Genomic DNA, 25,000 nt, shown 5'->3' with positions numbered 1-25,000 from the left:
TTGGCTAGAGCAGCCTAGAGACACCTCGGTAGCGTACAAGCCCTATCTCAGGGCTAGATATTCAGGGTTTCTTCCCTCCAGCTAGGATCCCCCTCGGGATATAGGTTCTAGGGCGATAGGAAACAACAACAGGTTGTTTTTAGGCCACTCGTGGTTGTAGCACCCAAAAGGCTGTAGCGCCACAAGGCTGTAGCGCCACTTACTTTTAAAAACACTTTTTCACCACAGATTCTTCCACAAGGCTGCAGTATCATAGGGCCCGGCCCTATGATAAGATGGCCGCTCCACGCCCCCCTGATCGGACTATAAGGTACCGGATAAAGACTGCAAGCATTCCTGCCGACATCAGCAATTCGTTCTTTACCAGAACACAGGTACCCCATACAAAATGTTTCCGATCTGGCCCGTATATCATCGTTGGCTTAGCTAGCGAGGCGGACCGTGAAAAACACACCACAGAACAGGCAACCGAAAATTTAAAACTTCTAGGCTTCGAGCTCGTAGAGTCTCCGGAGCAAATCGCCGCTCGAACAATCCTTGCCCGTCGAGTCGACGATTATACGAGTATACTGAAAAAAACCAGCGAGGATCTCCGAGAGAAGATCGAAGAAAAAAACGGAATCCAGATCGACGACATAAAACTCATACAAAAAGTACACATGATCAAACTAAAGCTACGATCGAGACAGCAGGCAGAACAGGCGCAGAAGAAAGGAATCAAACTCTTTTCCCAAATAATACCCTCTTACAACGTCAGCATTGAGGAATACCGTCCGGTAAATCAATGTTATAAGTGTTATAAATTCAGCCATAGAACAAACCAATGTAAGGAGAAAGAACAAGTGTGCTCTAAGTGTGCAGCTAAGGGCCACGATTATAGAAACTGCCAATCAACCACATTAAAATGCGCTAACTGTGACGGCGAACACGTTGCTGTCTCGTTCAAATGCCCAGTTAAACGCACCCAGCAGCAACAACAAAACTCCATAACAGCAACACCAACAACCTCTTCACAGCCAAACAATTCCTACGCTCAAGCAGCCACACCTGCCACCCCAACACACATGAACACAATTTCTAACACAAACATGGAAAAATTGCTACTAGCCGAAATTATAATCAAATATTCCATACAAACCTCCTTCGGTGACCTGAAAAAACAAGCAGAAACCATGAACTCACTGCTGGAGTACAATGGTTGTCCAACAATAAAACTCCCACCAAATTTCACACAAACAAATCAACAACACTACCAACAAAAGCTTGTGGAACAAACAGAACCCCCTACACAAACAAACCAACAACACCACCTTGCTGAACAAACAGAAGCTCCTACAGTCCCTAATCAGGAACCAAACTCCTCCTCCACCGAACAATCCAGCCTCCTTCCAACCGGGAACCTAGCTACCGGTGAGGACACAGTTTCTGGGAAAACGCAACCCCACAGCCCCACTCCTACCACTACCTCCACCACAAAAACGAACGAAAACACACCAACACAAGCCAGTAACACCGCACATAAAAGACACATTCCGGGTACACAACCCACCTCCCCCAGACCCACACGAACCACATCGAGAGTTAAGAAAACATGATTACGATCATGCAACTAAATTGTCGCGGCTACTGGAATAACCGGCACCTTATTTCAGAAGCTATTCGATCAATCGACCCAGACATCGTCCTCCTGAACCACACAGGTTCACCAACAAAACCAATTAAGCTATATGGATATAACACACGTTACACTACAGGTACACGTCATGATGGCGTAGCTGTCATGGTCAAATGCACCACCAAACACATCCACATAACCGACTGGCCTTCAGCACACTTCTTGGCCACCAGGATCGAAACACAACACGGGATATTTCTTATTGCCACCACATACAGCAGACCGGATACAAGGCTCCCTCTCACCAGTCTCAACAATCTCTTCAATCACACAAACATACCAGCCTATATACTGGCAGACCTCAATGCCAGTCACACAGCATTTAGACACACCAAGAACAACCAACATGGACACCAACTTCTACAACTTACACAACTGAAACGCCTCCGTTTCCTTGGCCCTGACTTTCCTACCTGCTATACCCACAATGGGAATGGCAGGCCGGATCTCATCCTCTCCAACCGGCAATCCCTACCTTTCCATCACCACATCTCCCACGGACCCATCTGTGGTTCAGACCACGTCCCCCTAATCCTAAAAATATCCTCAAACCCCATATCTATCCCATCCCCACCTGTCCCCGACTACCGCTCCGCCGACTGGGAGGGATTCAGGAAAACTCTTTCAGACCTACACCAACCACCACAGCTCGAAGGCCAACCCTATACAATAATAGACAGTGCCCTAGAGACACTACATAGTGACATCCTGATATCAGCCAACAGACACACACCAAAGAAACAACACAAAATTCACATAGACTTCAGACCCTCCATAAAAACACAACGACTACTAGTGTGCTACAGAACACGCTTTTTACAAAACATGCACAACCACATACCCATCTACAGAGACCTCTGCACCCTTCGCACACACATACTAAATAGAATACAGGATGACCACAGCGCTCACTGGAGGAACCTAGTCTCCCTTATGGACGGAGCTCGCTGCAAAAATCCTACTCAGTTCTGGCACATGGTGCACAAGCTGAAGGGATGCCACCGGGAAAGATTCGAGTACCTCCTAGTGAACGGTGATCGAGTCACCAACCCAGACCAGGTCACCAACACCTTCCAGACACACTGGTGCAACACCTTCCAACCACACCCTTTCCCTCCCCATGAGTCCAGTATTGCCCACATACACCACATCACCGATCTTGTGCGCCGAAACATAGCAAACACGCTACCACATAACATTATACACTTAACACACCTAGATCCCCAACACCCTCTCACCACACCCATTGAGGAGGAGGATGTCACCAGGTTGCTCAGACATACTCCGCGGCGAGCCCCCGGCCCCTCAGGAGTCACATGGCTGATGGTGCGGAGCCTTCCTCCAGAAATCATATCCAGCCTGACAAAAATTTTCAATGCTTGCCTCGCCTCTGAATACTTCCCAAAGGCTTTCAAAATTTCAAACATCACCCTTATTGCCAAGCCCGGAAAAAACTCTCACTTACCAGAAAACTATCGCCCCATAAGCCTCCTTGAAATTCTTGGAAAAACTTTTGAACGTCTAATCAACTTAAGATTGAGAGCGTTCCTCGAATGTAACGGATTGCTGGCACCACAGCAGTTCGGTTTCCGGAGGAACGCCTCAACTGAGGACGCCCTTAACAGCATAGTAGCCTACCTAAATTTCAACAAGCCATATTACAAGACAGCACTCGTGACAAAAGATGTCAAGAGAGCTTTTGACACCGTTTGGCACACCGGTTTGAAATACAAAATTTGTAATAACTTCAATCTCCCTTTTCTAACACAACGCATCTTGTGTAGTTTTCTGGATGAGAGACAGACAAGAATCCGCCACCAGGGCAACTTTTCGCCATTTTTTACCCCTCAGGCTGGAGTCCCACAAGGCTCCGTACTCTCCCCCACCCTTTTTAACATGTACACAGCTGACCTACCCCTCCCAGCCCACAATGACTCACTAACTATTCAATACGCGGACGATGTAACGCAATTGGCCCGTGCCAGGTCGTTAGATCTCCTAACCGACAAAATTCAATGGGAACTGATGGCGACTAGCCTGTGGGAGATGAAATGGCGAATTCTCTCCCATCCCGAAAAATCAAAAGTCACTTATTTCAACATTAAAAGAAGTCAGCCCTGCCAAATCTCACTAAACAGAATTACTCCAATCAACACCCCAATCCCCATCAGTAACAACAACAAAGTGCTTGGCCTCACCATAGATAAGCACCTCAACTTCAATATACATATAAAACAAAAAGCAACCATAGCCGCCAAGGCCCTGAGCAACCTGGAAAGATTTCGCGACAGCAGCACAAAAACAAAACTTCACCTCTACAAAGCTTTCATTCTCCCTCTCTTAACCTACTGCCCTCTTGCCCTCTCTCTCTCTGCTCCCTCCAACCTCTCTAAACTTCAAAAAGTTCAAAACCGAGCAATTCGTTTCGCTCTTGGGACGAAATGGTTCGACTTCCAAACCTCTCTCTCCATTCACCAGGAGTCCAACATCCCCCCCCTTAACATAACACTCCACAATAGAATCGAAAAACAACTAAGCTCCTTCTCCGACAGACACACAATCACATACAATTTCATTACCAACCTCCCCCCAGCTTTCCGTCACCTGCCGCACTGCAATCTCCTTGATCCTCCCACTGTGCCTCCTGAACCTGTTTTCTAATAATGGACTCCTCCTTTCTTCCCTTCACTATCTCCTTTCTCTGTACCACTCATGGTGTCTGAGTGGCATCATCGTCGTTCTCTCGTTCACGTGGGCGGGCCCGCGTGCCAACACCTAGTGTTTTTTTCATATTTTTTGTCTTATGGTTTTGTATTCATATTTTTGTTTTTGTGCATTATTTTTCTGTCTCGCAGCCTAGGTTTTAAGGTGGCACCGGACCGCTCCTGGGAAAGGGACGCGACAAAAAATCACCGCCATTAACATACCATGCCTCTGACCGAGGGAGTGGGGTCGTGTGCCAACACCTAGTGGTTTTTTCATATTTTTTGTCTTATGGCTTTGTATTCATATTTTTGTTTTTTATACATTATTTTCTTGCCTCGCAGCCTAGGTTTCAAGGGGGCACCGGACCACTTCCAGAGAGACGGGGTTAGCACGAACCGCACTCCTCCCACTGACGTCACGGCAATGGGGCCCCCGGACGTCGGCATGACGTTCCGGTAGCGGTACCCCCCGAGGTAGTTAAGGAGCGGCCAGTACTGATGATGGGGACGGTAACCACACCATTCAGTGGAAGCCACTTCACCCCCCACACAGAGGTAGTTGGGTGCGGCAAGGGCTCGGCAGGAAGGTAGTCAAGAGATGGTGGGGCGGGGCCCTGGAAGCATCCATGCAGGAATCCCCATTCACCCCCCGCCACCAGCGACTTACCGCGTGCAAGCAGATGGTATTAGATTTGACCCCTCGTTGCGGTGAGGGAGCCTTTTCGAGCCTCTGTCATTGCACATCCTACCATCATGTCAATCATTATCACAAACCATCCTCACCCTCCCCATGCACATAACACCACAACATTTTTTATACTTCTCTTTTCTTTAGCAGGTTGGCCTTTTTGCAGGAAGAGTCACAGGACACGAGCAGAAAGGACCGACACCGCTTTTTCACCCACCACATTACATCATACATTAAATATCCCTGCCATCACCAAATCACTCTACTACTATCCGTGGTTCGGAACCCACGTAAAACTGTAGGTCCCTCCGCTATACGGATGTACTTCTTCCTCTGTCCTTCTTTGAACCAATAAAAAGCAAAAAAAAAAACCCTTTTTACTCTGACTGTCCTCCACTCCTCTTTCACATCCTGATGGTACAGGCTCTGGATAGTCTGGCCCCTAACTTTTGCGTGGTTTGGCCCGGGGTTTTGGGTGCGTGGGCGGCGTCCGTGGCTGTGGCTGTGTTGGGCTTGGCTTGCTCGGTTGGTGGCGGACTCTCCTGCTTTCCCCGATAAGGACCTTGTCTCCCTTGCCATCTTAGCATGAATATAACACGTAAAAAAAAAAAAAAAAAAAAAAAAAAAAAGATGTCCTTCCTCATTGAAATTGCGCCTGGGTTAAGCCCCAGTGACTATTTCTCCTACTACAATTCCCTTCTTATCACCCCCCTATTCTTCCCACTATCCCCACTTCCCCCTCCCCATCTTTTCTCTCTTTGTTATGTTATGTTATGTTATTTTGAGGCACATTCGTGAGCTTCCTGTTAGACCGTTCGGACGTCGTACTAGCAGCTCTCATCACCATGACTGGCCGCGGCAAGGGAGGCAAGGGTCTTGGAAAGGGAGGCGCCAAGCGTCACCGTAAGGTTCTGCGTGATAACATCCAGGGAATCACCAAGCCTGCTATCCGTCGTCTAGCTCGCCGAGGTGGCGTCAAGCGTATCTCTGGTCTCATCTACGAGGAGACTCGTGGGGTGCTCAAGGTTTTCCTTGAGAACGTTATCAGGGATGCTGTCACCTATACCGAGCACGCCAAGCGTAAGACCGTTACTGCCATGGACGTTGTCTACGCCCTCAAGCGTCAGGGCCGTACCCTGTACGGATTTGGTGGTTAAATCGTTCCATTATTGAGATGGTGCCAGCTATTCAGCTTGCATTATCATCATTGAAAAACATCATCTCCCGGACCTTTTTAAGGTCCACAAACATGAAAAGAAAGAAGGGCCTTAGGCAAGCCTTTCCCGCGCTCTCTAGCCACCGGGGCCTCCAGTGCTGGCCAGAGCAGCCTGGAGAATCTTCGGCAGAGTACAAACCCTACCTCAGGGTCAGATATTTAGGGCTTTCTTCCCTCCAGCTAGGATCCCCCTCGGGATATAGGGCACTAGGACGATAGGAAACAACAATAGGTTGTTATAGGTACTCGTGGTTGTAGCACTCATAAGGCTGTAGCGCCACAAGGCTGTAGCGCCACCTCTACAAGGTTATAATCGTCATAGGGCCCCGCCCTATGACGGGATGGCCCTCCCACGCCCCCCTGACCGGACTATAAGATACAAAAAAAAAATTGCTAACATCCCCGCTGACCTTAGCAATGCTTTCTTTTCCAGAACCCAGGTCCCCCACACGAAATGCTTCAAATCTGGCCCCTACATCATTATCGGTTTAGCTAATGACGCGGACCGTGATAACCACACGTCTCACCAAGCGACCGAAAACTTAAAACTTCTTGGCTTCGAGCTCGTCGAGTCTCCGGAGCAAAAATCGGCTAGAACGATCCTTGCCCGGCGAGTAGACGAGTACATCTTAAAAAAACCAACGACGACCTCCTGACTGAAATCCAGGAAAAGAATGATACACAGATTGACGAACTACTCATCATCCCAAAAGTCCATATGCTGAAGATTAAACTACGCTCAAAACAACAGGCCGAACTTTTAAAAAACAATGGCATTAAGCTATTTTCTCAAATAGTGCCCTCATACAATATTAACATAGAAGAATACCTCCCAGTCACCCAGTGCTACAAGTGTTATCAATTCAGCCACCGCACAAACCAGTGCAAAGAAACAGAACAAGTGTGCTCCAAGTGTGCAGCTAGGGGCCACGATTATAGGAATTGCTAGGCCTCCACCATAAAATGCGCGAATTGCAACGGCGAACACACTGCCGTTTCCTTTAAATGCCAAATAAAACGCGCTCACCAAAAACAACAAAACTCACCACAGACCACTCCTCAACCAACCACTTCCTACGCCCAAGCCACTACACCCTACTCTCTCACACCAAAAAATACAAACACAAACACCGAGAAACTTCTGCTTGCAGAAATTATAATAAAATATTCAATCCAAACCTCATTTGGTGATCTAAAAAAACAGGCAGAAACAATGAACTCCTTGCTTGAGTACAATGGCTGCCCCACAATAAAACTTCCACCACACTTCCACCAGACAAACCAAGAACACTTCAAACAAAACTACCCACAACAAAATGAAGAAACACACGCCCCAACACCCACACTCCAAGAACCTGAACACACCACACCTAATAACGCTAGTCCCCCTTCACCTGGGGAATTGGTTATTGAAGAGGACTCAGCTTGTGGGGAATCGCAGCCCCAAAAGCCCTCTCCACCACGATCTACCTCTACCTCTACCACCACTACTGCCAACACCACTAACACCACAAAAAAGACTGAAACAAAGCGACACCTAGCGACAGTGCCCCAACCCTCCCCTCCCTCTACACGAACCGCGTCGAGGGGTAAAAAAAACACATAAAAAACACTTAAATCATGCTCACAATAATACAATTAAACTGTCGCGGTTTCTGGAATAACAGACACCATATTTCAGAAGCAATTCGATCGATCGATCCAGACATCGTCCTCCTCAACCACACAGGTTCACCACCAAAACCCATAAAACTATATGGCTACAACACACGCTACACAACAGGTACGCACCATGACGGCGTAGCTCTCATGGTAAAATGTACCATCAAACACATACACATAACCAACTGGCCCTCAGCCCACTTCCTGGCCACCAAGATCGAAACACAACATGGGCAATTTCTCATTGCCACCACATACAGCAGACCAAAAACTGGGCTCCCACTCACCAGCCTCAACAATCTTTTCAATCACACAAACATCCCGGTCTACATACTTGCAGACCTAAACGCCAAACACACCGCCTTCAAACACTCAAACAACAACCAACACGGACACGAACTCCTTCAACTAACACAACTGAAACGCCTCCGTTTCCTTGGACCTGACTTCCCCACCTGCTTTACGCACAATGGGAATGGCAGGCCAGATCTCATCCTCTCCAATCGGCAATCCCTACTTTTCCACCACTATATCTCCCATGGACCACTCTGTGGTTCTGACCACGTTCCCCTAATCCTCAAAATATCCTCCAATCCCATATCCACCCCATCCCCACCTGTCTCCGACTACCGCTCCGCCGACTGGGAGAGCTTCAAGAAAACACTCACAGACTTACACCGACCAACACAGCTCGAAGGCCAACCCTACACAGACATAGACAGTGCCTTAGAGACGTTACACAACAATATTCTGACATCAGCCAACAGACACATACCAACAAAACAACATATAATTCATATAGACTTCCGACCTTCCATTAGAACACAAAGGCTGCTTGTGTGCTACAGAACACGCTTTTTAAAAAACAAGCACAACCACACACCTATCTACGGAGATCTTTGCACCCTTCGTACACACATAACAAATAGCCTACAGGAAGATCTAGTCTCCCATATGGACAGAACCCGTTGCAGTAATCCTACACAGTTCTGGCACATGGTGTACAGGCTGAGGGGATGCCAGCGGGAAAGATTCGAGTACCTCCTAGTGAACGGGGATCGCATCACAAACCCAGAACAAGTCACCAGCATCTTCAAGACACACTGGCACAATACTTTCCAACCACACCCTCTCCCACTCCACGAGCCCAGTATTGCCCACATAAACAACATCATCGATCGTGCACGCCACAACCTAGCAAACACGATTCCACATAACACTATACAAAAAATACGCCTCAACCCCCAACACCCTCTCACCACACCTATTGACGAGGATGATGTCGCCAGGCTGCTCAGGCATACTCCGCGGCGAGCCCCTGGCCCCTCAGGAGTCACCTGGCCCATGGTGCGGAACCTTCCCCAAGAAACTATATCCAGCCTGACGGAGATTTTCAACGCCTGCCTTGCCTCTGGATACTTTCCTAAGTCATTCAAAATTTCAAACATCACCCTCATTGCTAAGCCCGGAAAAAACTCCCACTTACCAGAAAACTATCGCCCCATTAGCCTCCTTGAAATTCTCGGAAAAACCTTTGAACGCCTCATCAATTTAAGATTGAGAGCGTTCCTCGAAGGTAACGAGCTGCTGGCACCACAGCAGTTCGGCTTCCGGAGGAACGCCTCAACCGAGGACGCTCTAAACAGCATAGTTGCATACTTAAATTTCAATAAGCCCTATTTCAGAGCAGCCCTTGTAACAAAAGATGTCAAAAAAGCATTTGACACTGTTTGGCACGCAGGCTTAAAACACAAAATTTGCAACATCTTCAACCTTCCCCCCCTAACGCAACGCATACTATGTAGTTTTCTGGTAGAGAGACGGACAAGAATCTGTCATCAGGGCACCTTTTCAACATCCTTTTCCCCTCAGGCTGGAGTCCCACAAGGCTCTGTACTCTCCCCCACCCTTTTCAACATGTATACAGCTGACATGCCCCCTCCAGTTCATAATGATTCATTAACCATTCAATACGCGGACGATGTAACGCAATTGGCTCGAGCCAGGTCGTTAGATCTCCTCACAGACAAAATTCAACGGGAACTGACGGCGACTAGCCTATGGGAGATGAAATGGCGAATCCTCTCCCATCCCGAAAAATCTAAAGTCACCTACTTTAACATAAAAAAAAGTCAGCCTCGCCAAATCTCATTGAACAACATTGTTCCACACCCCAACCCAATCCCCATCAGTAACAACAACAAAGTGCTTGGCCTCACCATCGACAATCACCTCAAATTCAACATACATATAAACCAAAAAGCTGCTTTAGCCGCTGTGGCCTTGAGCAACCTCGAAAGATTTCGCGACAGCAACACGAAAACAAAACTACACCTCTTCAAAGCTTTTATTCTCCCCCTTTTAACCTATTGCCCTCTTGCACTCTCTCTTTCCGCTCCCACTAACCTCTCAAAACTTCAGAGGGTCCAGAATCGAGCAATTCGTTTCGCCCTTGGAACGAAATGGTTCGACTTTCGGTCCTCTCTCTCTACTCATGAGGAGTCCAACATCCCTCCTGTTAACATAACACACTACAACAGACTCGACAAACAGCTAACCTCCTTCTCTGACAGACACACAAACACATACAATTTCATAACCAACCTTCCCCCAGCTTTCCGTCACCTCCCACACTGCAACCTCCTTGACCCTCCCACTGTGCCACCTGACCCCATTTTCTAAATAACGGACTCCTTCACTCTCTCTTTCACTCTCTCTCTCTCTCTCTCTCTCTCTCTCTCTCTCTCTCTCTCTCTCTCTCTCTCTCTCTCTCTCTCTCTCTCTCTCTCTTTCTCTAATCTTCTCTACTACTCAAGGTGTCTGAGTGGAATCATCGTCGCACTCTCGTTCACGTGGGGCGAGCCCATGTGCCTACACCTAGTGGTTTTTTCATATTTTTTGTCTTATGGCTTTGTATTCATTTTTTTGTTTATTTTATGCATTATCTTTCTGTCTCGCAGCCTAGGTCCCAAGGAGGCACTGGACCGCTCCCGAGAAAAAGATGCGACAAAACACACCACCATTAACATTCCATGCCTCTGACCGAAGAAGTGGGCTCGCGTGCCAACACCTAGTGGTTTTTTTATATATTTTGTCTTATGGTTTTTTATTCATATTTTTTTTTTTTTTTATGCATTATTTTTCCGTCTCGCAGCCTAGGTTCTCAAGGGGACACCGGACCACTTTCAGATGAAAGAGGATAGCACGAACCGCACTTCTCCCACTGACGCCACGGCAATGGGGCCCCCGGCCATTGGCATGACGTTCCGGTAGTGGTACCCCCCGTGGCAGTTATGGAGCGGCCAGCACTGATGGTGGGGACGGCAACCACACTATTCAGTGGAAGCCACTTCACCCCCCCCCCACAGAGGTAGTTTGGTGCGGCCAGAGCTGGGTAGTAAGGTAGTCAAGAGATGGTGGGGCGGGGCCCTGGAAGCATCCATGCAGGAATCTCCATTTACCCCCCACCACCGGCGACTTACCACGTGCAAGCAGATGGTATTAGATTTGACCCCTCGTTGCGGTGAGGGAGCCTTTTCGAGCCTCTGTCATTGCACATCAATCATTATCACAAACTATCCTCACCCTCCCCATGCACATAACACCACGACATTTTTTATATTCTCTTTTGTTTTTTTTGTTTTTTTATTTTTTTTATTTTTTTTTTAGCAGGTTGGCCTTTTTGCAGGACGAGTCACAGGACACGAGATGAAAGGACCGACACCGTTTTTCTACCCACCACATTACATCACACAATAAATATCCCAGCCATCACTAAATCACTCTACTACTATCCGTGGTTCGGAACCCACGTAAAACTGTAGGTCCCTCCGCTATACGGATGTACTTCTTCCTCTGTCCTTCTTTGAACCAATAAAAAACACAAAAAAAACCCTTTTTACTCTGACTGTCCTTCACTCCTCTTTCACATCCTGATAATGCAGGCTCTGGATAGTCTGGCCCCTAACTTGTGCGTGGTTTGGCCTGGTGTTTTGGGTGCGTGGGCGGAGTCCGTTGCCGTGGCTGTTTTGGGCTTGGCTTGCTCGGTTGGTTACGGACTCTCCTGCTTTCCCCGATAAGGACCTTGTCTCCCTTGCCATCTTAGAATGAATATAACACGTTTAAAAAAAAAAAAAAAAAAAAAAAAAAATATGTCCTTCCTAATTCAAATTGCGCCTGGGTTAAGCCCCAGTGACTATTTCTCCTATTAAAATTCCCTTCTTATCACCCCCCTATTCTTCCCACTATCCCCACTTCTCCCTCCCCATCTTTTCTCTCTTTGTTATGTTATGTTATATTTTGAGGCACATTCGTGAGCTTCCTGTTAGACCGTTCGGACGTCGTACTAGCAGCTCTCATCACCATGACTGGCCGCGGCAAGGGAGGCAAGGGTCTTGGAAAGGGAGGCGCCAAGCGTCACCGTAAGGTTCTGCGTGATAACATCCAGGGAATCACCAAGCCTGCTATCCGTCGTCTAGCTCGCCGAGGTGGCGTCAAGCGCATCTCTGGTCTCATCTACGAGGAGACTCGTGGGGTGCTCAAGGTGTTCCTTAAGAACGTTATCAGGGATGCTGTCACCTATACCGAGCACGCCAAGCGTAAGACCGTTACTGCCATGGACGTTGTCTACGCCCTCAAGCGTCAGGGCCGTACCCTGTACGGATTTGGTGGTTAAATCGCTCCATTATTGAGATGGTGCCAGCTATTCAGCTTGCATTATCATCATTGAATAACATCATCTCCCGGACCTTTTTAAGGTCCACAAACATGAAAAGAAAGAAGGACCATAGACTACTATTATTACTACTACTTTCTCATAACCATGTTCACTATCACTATCTGAGCTAAGAAAAGAAACCATTATTAATTATAACCATCTTTCTCACTTCATCAGGTCTTCTCCAAGTATCATTATTATTATTATTATTATCATTATTATTATTATTATTATTATTATTATTATTATTATTATTATTATTATTATTATTATCATTGACTTATTTCAATGATCACGCCCCTCATCGTTCTCAGTTTCTCATAAAACAAAATATACATTGAGATGAAAAAGACCCTCAACATATCACAATAGACAACACATCTAATCAACTCTCCACTGTGACACACAGCAGGTACATTAGTAGAAATATAGTATACATATTTATTCTCGGTCACTTGCGTGCCTGACTAAATAATAATAATAATAATAACAAATAACTAACTCGAAAATAAATACACTACTTGCTTATTATTGATATACCAGTATAGTCTACACAACTCTCTAGATGTTTGAACGTGTGGCTCCGAAGAGGAGCCGGATTGATGGTGATATTGGCTGAAGGGGAGGGAGGCCCTTTATTTACTTCTTCTCAGTCTTCTTGGAAAGGAGCACGGCCTGAATGTTGGGCAGCACGCCACCCTGTGCAATGGTGACTCCGGAGAGGAGCTTGTTAAGTTCCTCGTCGTTGCGGATGGCCAGCTGCAGGTGACGTGGGATGATGCGAGTCTTCTTGTTGTCACGGGCGGCATTGCCGGCAAGCTCAAGGACTTCACCAGCCAGGTACTCCATAACTGCCGCAAGGTACACGGGGGCACCAGCACCCACGCGCTCGGCGTAGTTGCCTTTCCTTAGAAGGCGATGAATCCTGCCGACCGGGAACTGGAGTCCAGCACGACTGGAACGGGACTTTGACTTTCCCTTCACCTTTCCTCCCTTGCCGCGTCCAGACATGATAATGGATGTTGTGGTAGTAGTAGTAGTAGTTGTTGTTGTTGTTGGTGATAAATGAGGAGCGCGAGTACTCTAACCTCGTCGGTAGCTCTGCGAGCAAGTAGTGAATTTTCGGAAAAACGGCTATATATACGCGAGATCAGATCGGCCCAGAGCGCGTCTGGACCAATCAGGACGCTCGCTGAGGTGGCGACTCCTGATCCTGAGTAGGCACGCTAATATATATACCACTTTTCAACTGAGAAAACGCACGGCACCCTAGTGTTCCCTGTCCTGTGACCCTCAGTGACCCTCAGTGCCACCCCCTTCACCGCGCGGAGAAATGCTTGGCCCTGGATAAGGCACTACTTAGCAGCAATGACTCGGGTGCGAATAAAGCATGCCCGGGCCAATGACCTCGCCACTCGGCGAAGGCTCCTGCATACTCTGGCCCCAGAGGTGAAGATTACCCGTCTGATCCCAGCACGTGATGCCATAATTGTGATCACAGGATCAATGCAAGATGCTGACTTAATCTTCAGCTCTGGGAAACATGAGAAACTCACCGAGGATGGCTTCAGCGCACTCATGCCCCCTACCCTTCGGGCTCAACGATCGGTGGTCTGCACTAGACTGGACGATCTTGTGTACGAGCATGATGCAAACGAAATCCTGGACGAAGTCGAAAAGGAACAGAGTTGGGCAAAAGTCCAAGAAGTTTACAAGTTCCCACGCTCCAAGAATGTCAAGATCACCTTCGAGACGAGTGACATGGCCAAGAAAGCTACTGAAACGGGACTGTTGATGTTCTGCATGTCTATCCCCCCATCCCAAGTGCACCAAGAAGAGTACATAGAGCTCATAACGTGTAACCGTTGTTATGCAGTGGAGGATCATGTTACAAGGCTCTGTAACAAACCCCAGGGGTACTCAATGTGCTCCAATTGTGCCAAGGAGGGGCATCAGCACTGGGAATGCAGAACCCAGGAACGAAGATGCATCAACTGTAACGAAGCACACCATGCGATGGCAATGAAATGCATGGTGAGGAAGCAAGCCCTCAGGGAAAAACAAAATAGCCTGAGACAGAAGAGGATACAAGGAGCAACTACAACCTATGCACAGGCTACAACCACTAATGGTATCCCTGACTCAACTGGCCAACACATGACCGGCTTAATGTGCCTCCTACATGCACATCTGGCCAATGTAGCAGAGCCAGGATCCTTCCAAAAAACTCTTTCCGAGAGCTTGGCAAAAAATGGGATCCCTGAGGTTAAACTTGCGCCTATCAAGAACACGGCAGCCCTTATCACAGCCCTGACTGCAGGAAAAGGAAGTTAATGGACTGGAGGTTGTCATCGTAAAGAAAAACACCGACATGTGGCCCCGAACTCGCACCTTCCCCCATATGGAAAGAGGGGTAAGGGAAGGACGCTACAAGATCCGTCATAACCTCAGTGCCAGTGACTACGACCTTGTTATAGATCGCCTCAGGAAAATGGACCGCCCTGTGGATCACCTCCTCACTTCAGTACGGGACGCAGTCTTCGATACCATGCCATCTGGACCCTTCACCTCTTCAGAGCCATCACTCAAGAAGAGGAGAAGAAGGAAGAAGAAGACCCAGACAGCATAATGCAGCGACTCAAGGTAATCCAGCACAATGTATTACACTGGACGACTCGTAAGTACGACTTATGTAACACTTACCGACAGTTTGACCCGGACGTCATACTAATTAACGGACACGGACTACCAGACGAAAACAGACTTAGGATTCCTGGATTTCGAGTTCACCAGATGAACTCTAGTGGTGAGCAAAATGATGGAGTGGCGATAGCAGTCAGATGCTCGCTCACTCACAGAATTCAGGATGACTTTCTTTCTGACACCTTAGCTGTTGACATAGAGACATTCGATGGGACCTTGACAATTGCAACTACATATTTACCTCCTAGACGACAGTACATCCCCCACCCCAATTTCATGAGACTCATACGTAGGCAGACACCGATGCTTTTCGCAGGAGACTTGAACGCCCGACACCAGATACTAGGGTATGGTACTATGAATCAGGTAGGCCGTGATCTCACGGACTATTTTAGACGACAAACCGCGAGACACATTGGCCCTAATTTTCCGACCTACTATGGACCTCTCTCCTCCACTTCACCTGACATTGTCTTCTCCAATCAAACCTTCCACTATGCTCATTCTCTCTCCCCTGGCCCGCTAACTAGTAGTGATCACATACCAATCATTATTGACATTTCAACTTCTCCTATTCTCACTCCGACCCCCCTTTCTTACTCCTTTCATAGGGTTGACTGGGACTCCTTTCAGGAGGACGAAAGCTTAGACATGACAGACGCAATTGACATCTCCCGAGCGAGTCTCGAGGAGATAGACACAGCACTAGCGGACTGGATGACAAAGGTAAAAGACACTGCGGACCGACACATACCAAAAACACAGTACAGACTAGAACCTGCCCCAAGACCGACTAGACAAACACAGATGACAAGGATACAATTCAATGCACTGCGACAAAGAGCACAACTTCATGGCTGGACGAACGACGACTATAGAAGATACGTTAGACTTAGACTTACGCTCCATGAATTAAGGAGAGACGAAGCCAGGCGACACTGGGGACGGACTCTGGAGGGTCTGGCTTCAAGGTGCAAGGAGCCCAGGAGGTTCTGGGCTCAGGTCAAACGCCTATCTGGACGAACAAAAGGACAAGACTCATACCTACTTGACAGGAACGGACAAAGACACTACAGTAATGTTGACAAAGCCAGACTATTTACTAGGAAATGGGAAACAGTTTTCCAAGACGACGACGAGGACTATGAGGACAATGACATGGTGCTGGATTACCTTGCAGTCCACAGACATCACACCACTCCGCACCAGGAAGCGGACCCCACGAGGCTGGCGGGTGACTCCCCACTCACCTGCTTCATCTCCCTAGAAGAGCTAAAAGCAGCCATTAGGTCAAGCAAGCCCACCTGCCCTGGCAGCAGTGGGATCAACAGGACAATTCTCGCCCACCTCCCGCCTCCTGCTCTTGCTCGACTCCGGGACATCTTCAACTCTGCCCTGTCTGCAGGTTATTTTCCAGACGGGCTTAAAGAAGCGGAGATGAAGATGATAGCCAAGCCTGGCAAGGCTCTAACACAACCGGACAGCTATCGGCCCATCTCCCTCCTGGAGGTGCCAGGAAAAATGTTCGAGAGGGTCATCGGCAGGAGGCTGCGTGACCACCTGGATGAGGGACACCTGTACAACACGGCACAATATGGTTTCCGTCGGGGAAGAGGCACGACGCACGCCATAGCTGTGGCAACAGAGACTCTGGCACTCCACCAGGCACTGGGACATCGGTGCAACCTAGTACTCAGAGATGTAAGTAAGGCGTTCGACAAAGTGTGGCACTTGGGGCTTAAGTTCAAGGTGCTGCACTTGGGGCTCCCGGGCCCTGTCGAGCGCCTTCTCTGCGACTTTTTGGACGATAGGAGTGCCAGAGTGCGTGTCGGCACCTACAGCGGACCGCCCTTCCCGCTGCAGACAGGGGTGCCACAGGGAAGTGTCCTCTCCCCGACGCTATATACCATATTCACAGGAGACTGTCCTGCCTCCCAGGCAGGAATAAACGTCCAGTATGCGGACGACGTCTCCCAGGTAGTCTTCCATCCAGGAAGGTCGCGCCTGATGCTAAATGCGAGGACCGGGCGGGAAATTACGCGAGTCAGCACGTTCGAGGAAGAATGGAGAATAAGAACAAACATGGCTAAATTCTCAGTCATAGCACCAGCCACGCAGAACCCTAAACTTCTGCTGGTCGATGAGGAAGCCGTCGAGTTCAGCCCCAGCGGGAAACTACTGGGCCTTCACGTCTCAGGGCGAGGGTACTCGGCCCACATCTCCCAGAGGGTGGCGAGGGGCAAGGCTGCCTTGGCCCTCCTCCGACGTTTTCGAGAGCTGGACAGCAAGGTCAAGCTCCACCTGGTCAAGACCATGGTGCTGCCTGTCCTAACGTACCCACCTGTCCCTCTACATGCCCTCACCCAGACTGCCCACCGCCGCCTCCAGAGAGTACAAAATGCTGCACTTCGGTTTGCGGCTGGCGTCCGGTGGGATGATTTCAAGAGCTCTGAATCCCTTCATATGGACTCAGACACCCCCCCGGTCAACATACGTCTACACCAACAAGCGGCACAGATGTGGCAGCGCATGGCCGAGGAGGACTGGGAGCAGTACCGGACCCTGAGACAGCTCCATGAAGCAGCGCCACAGTCGCAGCACTCATGGTTTCCCAGAAGCTTGTGGGCGCTGGAACGGACCCCTAACCCGGAACCACTTTATAAATAAGTCTATTAAGTATTAATATAAAAATGTATTATGTAAAAATTAAGTACTTTATTTCCCATTGTAAATAAACATCCTACATCATCTCACAATATAAATATGTTACTTTAAGGATATATACAATATGTAAAGAAATAAATACCCTCATATAAGCTTCAAACAACATGTAAACTTTCATATTAAATATAGTTTCTAATATGTATAATAATAGCAGGTCGGATCGCCCGGCAACTTTTGTACTTTGACTTATTTCTGTATTTCTTACTCTGTACTTCCCCTCCCCCTATTTTTTATCTCCCCCAACTTTACTCAATAAACTTTGAAACTTTGAAACTTTGAAACTTTGAAAACGCACACTCGTTCTCACAGCAGTAAGGCGACACTATGCCTCCCAAAGCATCAGGAAAGGCTGCCAAGAAAGCTGGCAAGGCACAGAAGGCCATTGCCAAGGGCGACAAGAAGAAGAAGCGCAGGAGGAAGGAGAGCTACTCCATCTACATCTACAAGGTGCTCAAGCAAGTCCACCCAGACACTGGCGTGTCCTCCAAGGCCATGTCAATCATGAACTCGTTCGTGAATGACATTTTCGAGCGCATCGCTGCCGAGGCATCCCGCCTGGCACACTATAACAAGCGCTCCACCATCACCAGCCGGGAAATCCAGACCGTTGTCCGTCTTCTTCTGCCTGGTGAACTGGCAAAACACGCTGTTTCTGAAGGCACCAAGGCTGTTACCAAGTATACCTCCTCCAAGTAAACAGGCGGCCAGTATACTGCTGCCAGTATAAAATAATACCCGGCTCCATTGGAGCCACACTTGAAAAGGAAAAAAAATACGATATAGACAAATGCATTATTATTATAATTATTGTTATTATTATTAATATTATTATTATTATTATTTTTATTATTATTATTATTATTATTATTATTATTATTATCATTATTAATATTATTAATATTGTTGTTTTTATTATGATTATTATTATAATAATTATTGTATCATTATTATTATTATTATTATTATTATTATTATTATTATTATTATGCTTATTATTATCGTGATTATTATTCTGTGGAGATAAAGAAAAGATAAAAAAAAATAGAGATAAAGAAAGATAAAAATTCTCCCAAGTGAAAGAGATATGGCCATGGAAGAGGGAATAATAATAATAATATAAAAAAAAAAAAAGGGGGGAAGGATATTGAGTTGAAAATCGAAAGTTAATTATTAACCTGATACTGAAAGATGGAAAATAAATATTTTCTTCCAAAAAACCAAACAGATTGTCTATGAAAATTCTTTAATGAAAGAGATGTTTGGCCCTAAAAAGGGCCTAGATATTGCTGTTATGAAGATCATTCGTGGATGACTTCTTAGACACGCTCGCCACGGATGCGACGAGCCAGTTGGATGTCCTTTGGCATGATAGTCACGCGCTTGGCATGGATGGCGCACAGGTTGGTATCCTCAAACAGACCCACGAGGTAAGCCTCGGAAGCTTCCTGGAGAGCCATGACAGCAGAGGACTGGAAGCGGAGGTCAGTCTTGAAATCCTGAGCAATTTCACGCACCAGGCGCTGGAAAGGCAGTTTCCTGATAAGCAGCTCAGTGCTCTTCTGATAACGGCGGATCTCACGGAAAGCAACGGTTCCAGGCCTGTAACGGTGGGGTTTCTTGACACCTCCAGTGGCTGGAGCAGACTTGCGAGCTGCCTTTGTAGCAAGCTGCTTGCGGGGCGCCTTGCCACCAGTGGACTTGCGAGCCGTTTGCTTGGTACGTGCCATAGTTGTGGTAACAACAACTCACAACGAACACTCAGCTGAGTCTGCCCGCGCTTAACATAACATAACAAAGAGAGAAAAGATGGGGAGGGAGAAGTGGGGATAGTGGGAAGAATAGGGGGGTGATAAGAAGGGAATTGTAGTAGGAGAAATAGTCACTGGGGCTTGACCCAGGCGCAATTTGAATTAGGAGGGACATCTTTTTTTTATGTTTTTTATTTATTTATTTATTTTTTTTTTTAACGTGTTATATTCATTCTAAGATGGCCAGGAAGACAAGGGCTTTATCGGGGAAAGCAGGAGAGTCCTCCACCAACCGAGCAAGCCAAGCCCAACACAGCCACAGCCACGGACGCCGCCCACGCACCCAAATCCCCGGGCCAAACCACGCACAAGTTAGGGGCCAGACTATCCAGAGCCTGCATTATCAGGTTGTGAAAGAGGAGTGAAGGACAGTCAGAGTAAAAAGGGTTTTTTTGTGCTTTTTATTGGTTCAAAGAAGGACAGAGGAAGAATTGCATCCGTATAGCGGAGGGACCTACAGTTTTACGTGGGTTCCGAACCACGGATAGTAGTAGAGTGATTTGGTGATGGCCGGGATATTTATTGTATGATGTAATGTGGTGGGTGAAAAAAGCGGTGTTGGTCCTTTTTTCTTGTGTCCTGTGACTCGTCCTGCAAAAAGGCCACCCTGCTAAAAAAAAAAAAAAAAAAAAAAAAAAAAAAAAAAAAAAAAAAAAAAAAAAAAAAAAAAAAAAATAAATAAATAAATAAATAAATAAATAAATAAATAAATAAATAAATAAATAAATAAATAAATAAATAAATATATATATATATATATATATACACATACATATACACATATACATATATATATATATATACATATATATATATATATATATACATACACATACACATACATACATACATACATACACACATATATACATATACACACATATATACACATATATACATATACACACATACATACATATACATATACATATATATATAAATATAATATAAAAAATGTCGTGGTGTTATATGCATGGGGAGGGAGAGGATGGTTTGTGATAATGATTGACGTGATGGTAGGATGTGCAATGACAGAGGCTCGAAAAGGCTCCCTCACCGCAACGAGGGGTCAAATCTAATACCATCTGCCTGCACGCGGTAAGTCGCTGGTGGCGGGGGGTGAATGGGGATTCCTGCATGGATGCTTCCAGGGCCCCGCCCCACCATCTCTTGACTACCTTCCTGCCCAGCCCTTGCCGCACCCAACTACCTCTGTGTGGGGGGTGAAGTGGCTTCCACTGAATGGTGTGGTTACCGTCCCCATCATCAGTACTGGCCGCTCCTTAACTACCTCGGGGGGTACCGCTACCGGAACGTCATGCCGACGGCCGGGGGCCCCATTGCCGTGACGTCAGTGGGAGGAGTGCGGTTCGTGCTATCCCCGTCTCTCTGGAAGTGGTCCGGTGCCCTCTTGAAACCTAGGCTGCGAGGCAGGAAAATAATGTATAAAAAACAAAAATATGAATACAAAGCCATAAGACAAAAAATATGAAAAAACCACTAGGTGTTGGCACACGACCCCACTCCCTCGGTCAGAGGCATGGTATGTTAATGGCGGTGTTTTTTTGTCTAGTCCCTTTCCCAGGAGCGGTCCGGTGCCACCTTAAAACCTAGGCTGCGAGACAGAAAAATAATGCAGAAAAACAAAAATATGAATACAAAACCATAAGACAAAAAATATGAAAAAACCACTAGGTGTTGGCACGCGGGCCCGCCCACGTGAACGAGAGAACGACGATGATGCCACTCAGACACCATGAGTGGTACAGAAAAAGGAGATAGTGAAGGGAAGAAAGGAGGAGTCCATTACTAGAAGACAGGTTCAGGAGGCACAGTGGGAGGATCAAGGAGATTGCAGTGCGGCAAGTGACGGAAAGCTGGGGGGAGGTTGGTAATGAAATTGTATGTGATTGTGTGTCTGTCGGAGAAGGAGCTTAGTTGTTTTTCGATTCTATTGTGGAGTGTTATGTTAAGAGGGGGGATGTTGGACTCCTCGTGAATGGAGAGAGAGGTTCTGAAGTCGAACCATTTCGTCCCAAGAGCGAAACGAATTGCTCGGTTTTGAACCTTCTGAAGTTTAGAGAGGTTGGAGGGAGCAGAGAGAGAGAGGGCAAGAGGGCAGTAGGTTAAGAGAGGGAGAATGAAAGCTTTGTAGAGGTGAAGTTTTGTTTTTGTGCTGCTGTCGCGAAATCTTTCCAGGTTGCTCAAGGCCTTGGCGGCTATGGTTGCTTTTTGTTTTATATGTATATTGAAGTTGAGGTGCTTATCTATGGTGAGGCCAAGCACTTTGTTGTTGTTACTGATGGGGATTGGGGTGGGGATTGGATCAATTCTGTTTAGTGAGATTTGGCGGGGCTGACTTCTTTTAATGTTGAAATAAGTGACTTTTGATTTTTCGGGATGGGAGAGAATTCGCCATTTCATCTCCCACAGGCCAGTCGCCATCAGTTCCCATTGAATTTTGTCGGTTAGGAGATCTAACGACCTGGCACGGGCCAATTGCGTTACATCGTCCGCGTATTGAATAGTTAGTGAGTCATTGTGGGCTGGGAGGGGTAGGTCAGCTGTGTACATGTTAAAAAGGGTTGGGGAGAGTACGGAGCCTTGTGGGACTCCAGCCTGAGGGGTAAAAAATGACGAAAAGGTGCCCTTGTGGCGGATTCTTGTCTGTCTCTCATCCAGAAAACTACACAAGATGCGTTGTGTTAGATAAGGGAGATTGAAGTTATTACAAATTTTATATTTTAAACCGGTGTGCCAAACGGTGTCAAAAGCTTTTTTGACATCTTTTGTCACGAGTGCTGTCTTGTAATATGGCTTGTTGAAATTTAGGTAGGCTACTATGCTGTTAAGGGCGTCCTCAGTTGAGGCGTTCCTCCGGAAACCGAACTGCTGTGGTGCCAGCAATCCGTTATCTTCGAGGAACGCTCTCAATCTTAAATTGATTAGACGCTCAAAAGTTTTTCCAAGAATTTCAAGTAGGCTTATGGGGCGATAGTTTTCTGGTAAGTGAGAGTTTTTTCCGGGCTTGGCAATTAGGGTGATGTTTGAAATTTTGAAAGCCTTTGGGAAGTATCCAGAGGCGAGGCAAGCATTGAATATTTTTGTCAGGCTGGATATGATTTCTGGAGGAAGGCTCCGCACCATTGGCCAGGTGACTCCTGAGGGGCCGGGGGCTCGCCGCGGAGTGTGCCTGAGCAACCTGGCGACATCTTCCTCCTCAATGGGTGTGATGAGAGGGTGTTGTGGGTCTAGTCGTGTTAAGTGTATAATGTTATGTGGTAGTGTGTTTGCTAGGTTTTGGCGCACAATATCGGTGATATGGTGTATGTGGGCAATACTGGGCTCATGAAGAGGGAGAGGGTGTGGTTGGAAGGAGTTACGCCAGTGTGTCTGGAAGGTGTTGGTGACCTGGTCTGGGTTGGTGACTCGATCACCGTTCACTAGGAGGTACTCGAATCTTTCCCGCTGGCTTCCCTTTAGCTTGTGCACCATGTGCCAGAACTGAGTAGGGTTTCTACAGCGAGCTCCGTCCATACGGGAGACTAGAGTCCTCCAGTGAGCGCTGTGATCATCCTGTAGGCTATTTAGTATGTGTGTGCGAAGGGTGCATAGGTCTCTGTAGATGGGAATGAGGCTGTTCATGTTTTTTAAAAAGCGTGTTCTGTAGCACACTAGTAGTCGTTGTGTTTTTATGGAGGGTCTGAAGTCTATGTGAATTGTGTGTTGTTTCTTTGGGGTGTGTCTGTTGGCTGATGTCAGGATGTCACTGTGTAGTTTCGCTAGGGCGCTGTCTATTTCTGTATATGGTTGGCCTTCGAGCTGTGTTGGTCGGTGTAGATCTGTAAGTGTTTCCCTGAATCCCTCCCAATCGGCGGAGCGGTAGTCGGGGACAGGTGGGGATGGGATAGATATGGGGTTGGAGGATATTTTTAGGATTATGGGAACGTGGTCTGAACCACAGAGGGGTCCTTGGGAGATGTGGTGGTGGAAAGGTAGGGACTGCCGATTGGAGAGAATGAGATCCGGCCTGCCATTCCCATTGTGGGTATAGCAGGTAGGAAAGTCAGGACCAAGGAAACGGAGGCGTTTTAGTTGTGTGAGTTGCAGAAGTTCGTGTCCGTGTTGGTTGTTCTTGTTATGTCGAAATGCTGTGTGACTGGCATTAAGGTCTGCCAGTATGTAGACTGGTAGGTTTGTGTGGTTGAAGAGATTGTTGAGGCTGGTGAGAGGGAGCCCAGTATCCGGTCTGCTGTACGTTGTGGCGATTAGAAATTGCCCGTGTTGTGTTTCGATCTTGGTGGCCAGGAAGTGAGCTGAAGGCCAGTCGGTTATGTGGATGTGTTTGATGGTACATTTTACCATGATAGCTACGCCATCATGGCGCGTACCTGTTGTGTAGCGTGTGTTGTATCCGTAAAGTTTGATGGGTTTAAGAGGTGTGCCTGTGTGGTTGAGAAGGACGATGTCTGGATCGATAGATCGAATTGCTTCTGAGATAAGGTGTCTGTTATTCCAGAAACCGCGACAGTTTAGTTGTACTACTGTGATCATTGTTGAGTGTGTTAGGTGTTTTTCCTACCCCTTAATGCGGTTCGTGTAGATGGGGGTGAAGGTTGGGGTTGGTTTGTGAGCAGGCGTTTTGTGTCAGTCTTTTTTGTGGTGTTGTTGGTTGTGTTGGTAGAAGTAATGGCACTGGTAATGGTAGTGGTAGGAGTGGATTGTGTTGGAGGGGACTTCTGGGGCTGCGATTCACCAGAAGCTGGGTCTTCTTCGGAGCCCATGTCCCTAGGTGAGAGGGAACTGGTGTCGTTGGGTGTGGTAAGTTCGGGTTGCTGAAGTGGGGGTGTTGGAGTGTGTATCTCTTCGTTTTGTTGGAAATGTTGTTTAAAGTGTTGTTGGTTGGTTTGTTGGAAGTTTGGTGGAAGCTTTATTGTGGGGCAACCGTTATATTCAAGCAGGGAATTCATGGTTTCAGCTTGCTTTTTTAAGTCGCCAAAAGAGGTCTGAATTGAATATTTTATGATAATTTCTGCAAGCAGAAGTTTCTCTGAGTTTGTGTTTGTGTTAGAAGTAGTTTGTGTGGAAGTATTGGGTGTGGT

General features: G+C 47.1%; 3 protein-coding genes across 3 annotated transcripts; 2 read left to right on the top strand and 1 right to left on the bottom strand.

Annotated features, from left to right (window-relative positions):
* The first annotated feature begins 11,751 nt into the window (after nucleotides 1-11,751).
* Nucleotides 11,752-12,723, top strand: LOC135114363 (histone H4-like). Its single transcript, XM_064030268.1, has one exon. The coding sequence runs from the start codon at nucleotides 12,310-12,312 to the stop codon at nucleotides 12,619-12,621; it is 312 nt and encodes a 103-aa protein (XP_063886338.1). The 5' UTR covers nucleotides 11,752-12,309; the 3' UTR covers nucleotides 12,622-12,723.
* Nucleotides 12,724-18,410: 5,687 nt separating this feature from the next.
* Nucleotides 18,411-18,797, top strand: LOC135114362 (histone H2B-like). Its single transcript, XM_064030267.1, has one exon. The coding sequence runs from the start codon at nucleotides 18,415-18,417 to the stop codon at nucleotides 18,784-18,786; it is 372 nt and encodes a 123-aa protein (XP_063886337.1). The 5' UTR covers nucleotides 18,411-18,414; the 3' UTR covers nucleotides 18,787-18,797.
* A 584-nt stretch (nucleotides 18,798-19,381) lies between these two features.
* On the bottom strand, nucleotides 19,382-20,552 carry LOC135114358 (histone H3-like). The gene has a single exon (XM_064030264.1). It carries the CDS (start codon nucleotides 19,815-19,817, stop codon nucleotides 19,407-19,409), a length of 411 nt encoding a protein of 136 aa, XP_063886334.1. The 5' UTR covers nucleotides 19,818-20,552; the 3' UTR covers nucleotides 19,382-19,406.
* Between the last annotated feature and the right edge of the window lie 4,448 nt (nucleotides 20,553-25,000).

Source organism: Scylla paramamosain, chromosome 27, assembly GCF_035594125.1.
Source record: "Scylla paramamosain isolate STU-SP2022 chromosome 27, ASM3559412v1, whole genome shotgun sequence".
Lineage (NCBI taxonomy): Eukaryota > Metazoa > Arthropoda > Malacostraca > Decapoda > Portunidae > Scylla > Scylla paramamosain.
The sequence above is the reverse complement of the archived record's forward strand: the minus strand, read 5'-3'. Positions and strand labels throughout refer to the sequence as shown.

What these genes read in the sequence shown, in the direction of transcription:
- LOC135114362 (XM_064030267.1), top strand. Translation starts at nt 18,415, where the DNA reads ATGCCTCCCAAAGCATCAGGAAAGGCTGCCAAGAAAGCTGGCAAGGCA.
- LOC135114363 (XM_064030268.1), top strand. Translation starts at nt 12,310, where the DNA reads ATGACTGGCCGCGGCAAGGGAGGCAAGGGTCTTGGAAAGGGAGGCGCC.
- LOC135114358 (XM_064030264.1), bottom strand. Translation starts at nt 19,817, where the DNA reads ATGGCACGTACCAAGCAAACGGCTCGCAAGTCCACTGGTGGCAAGGCG.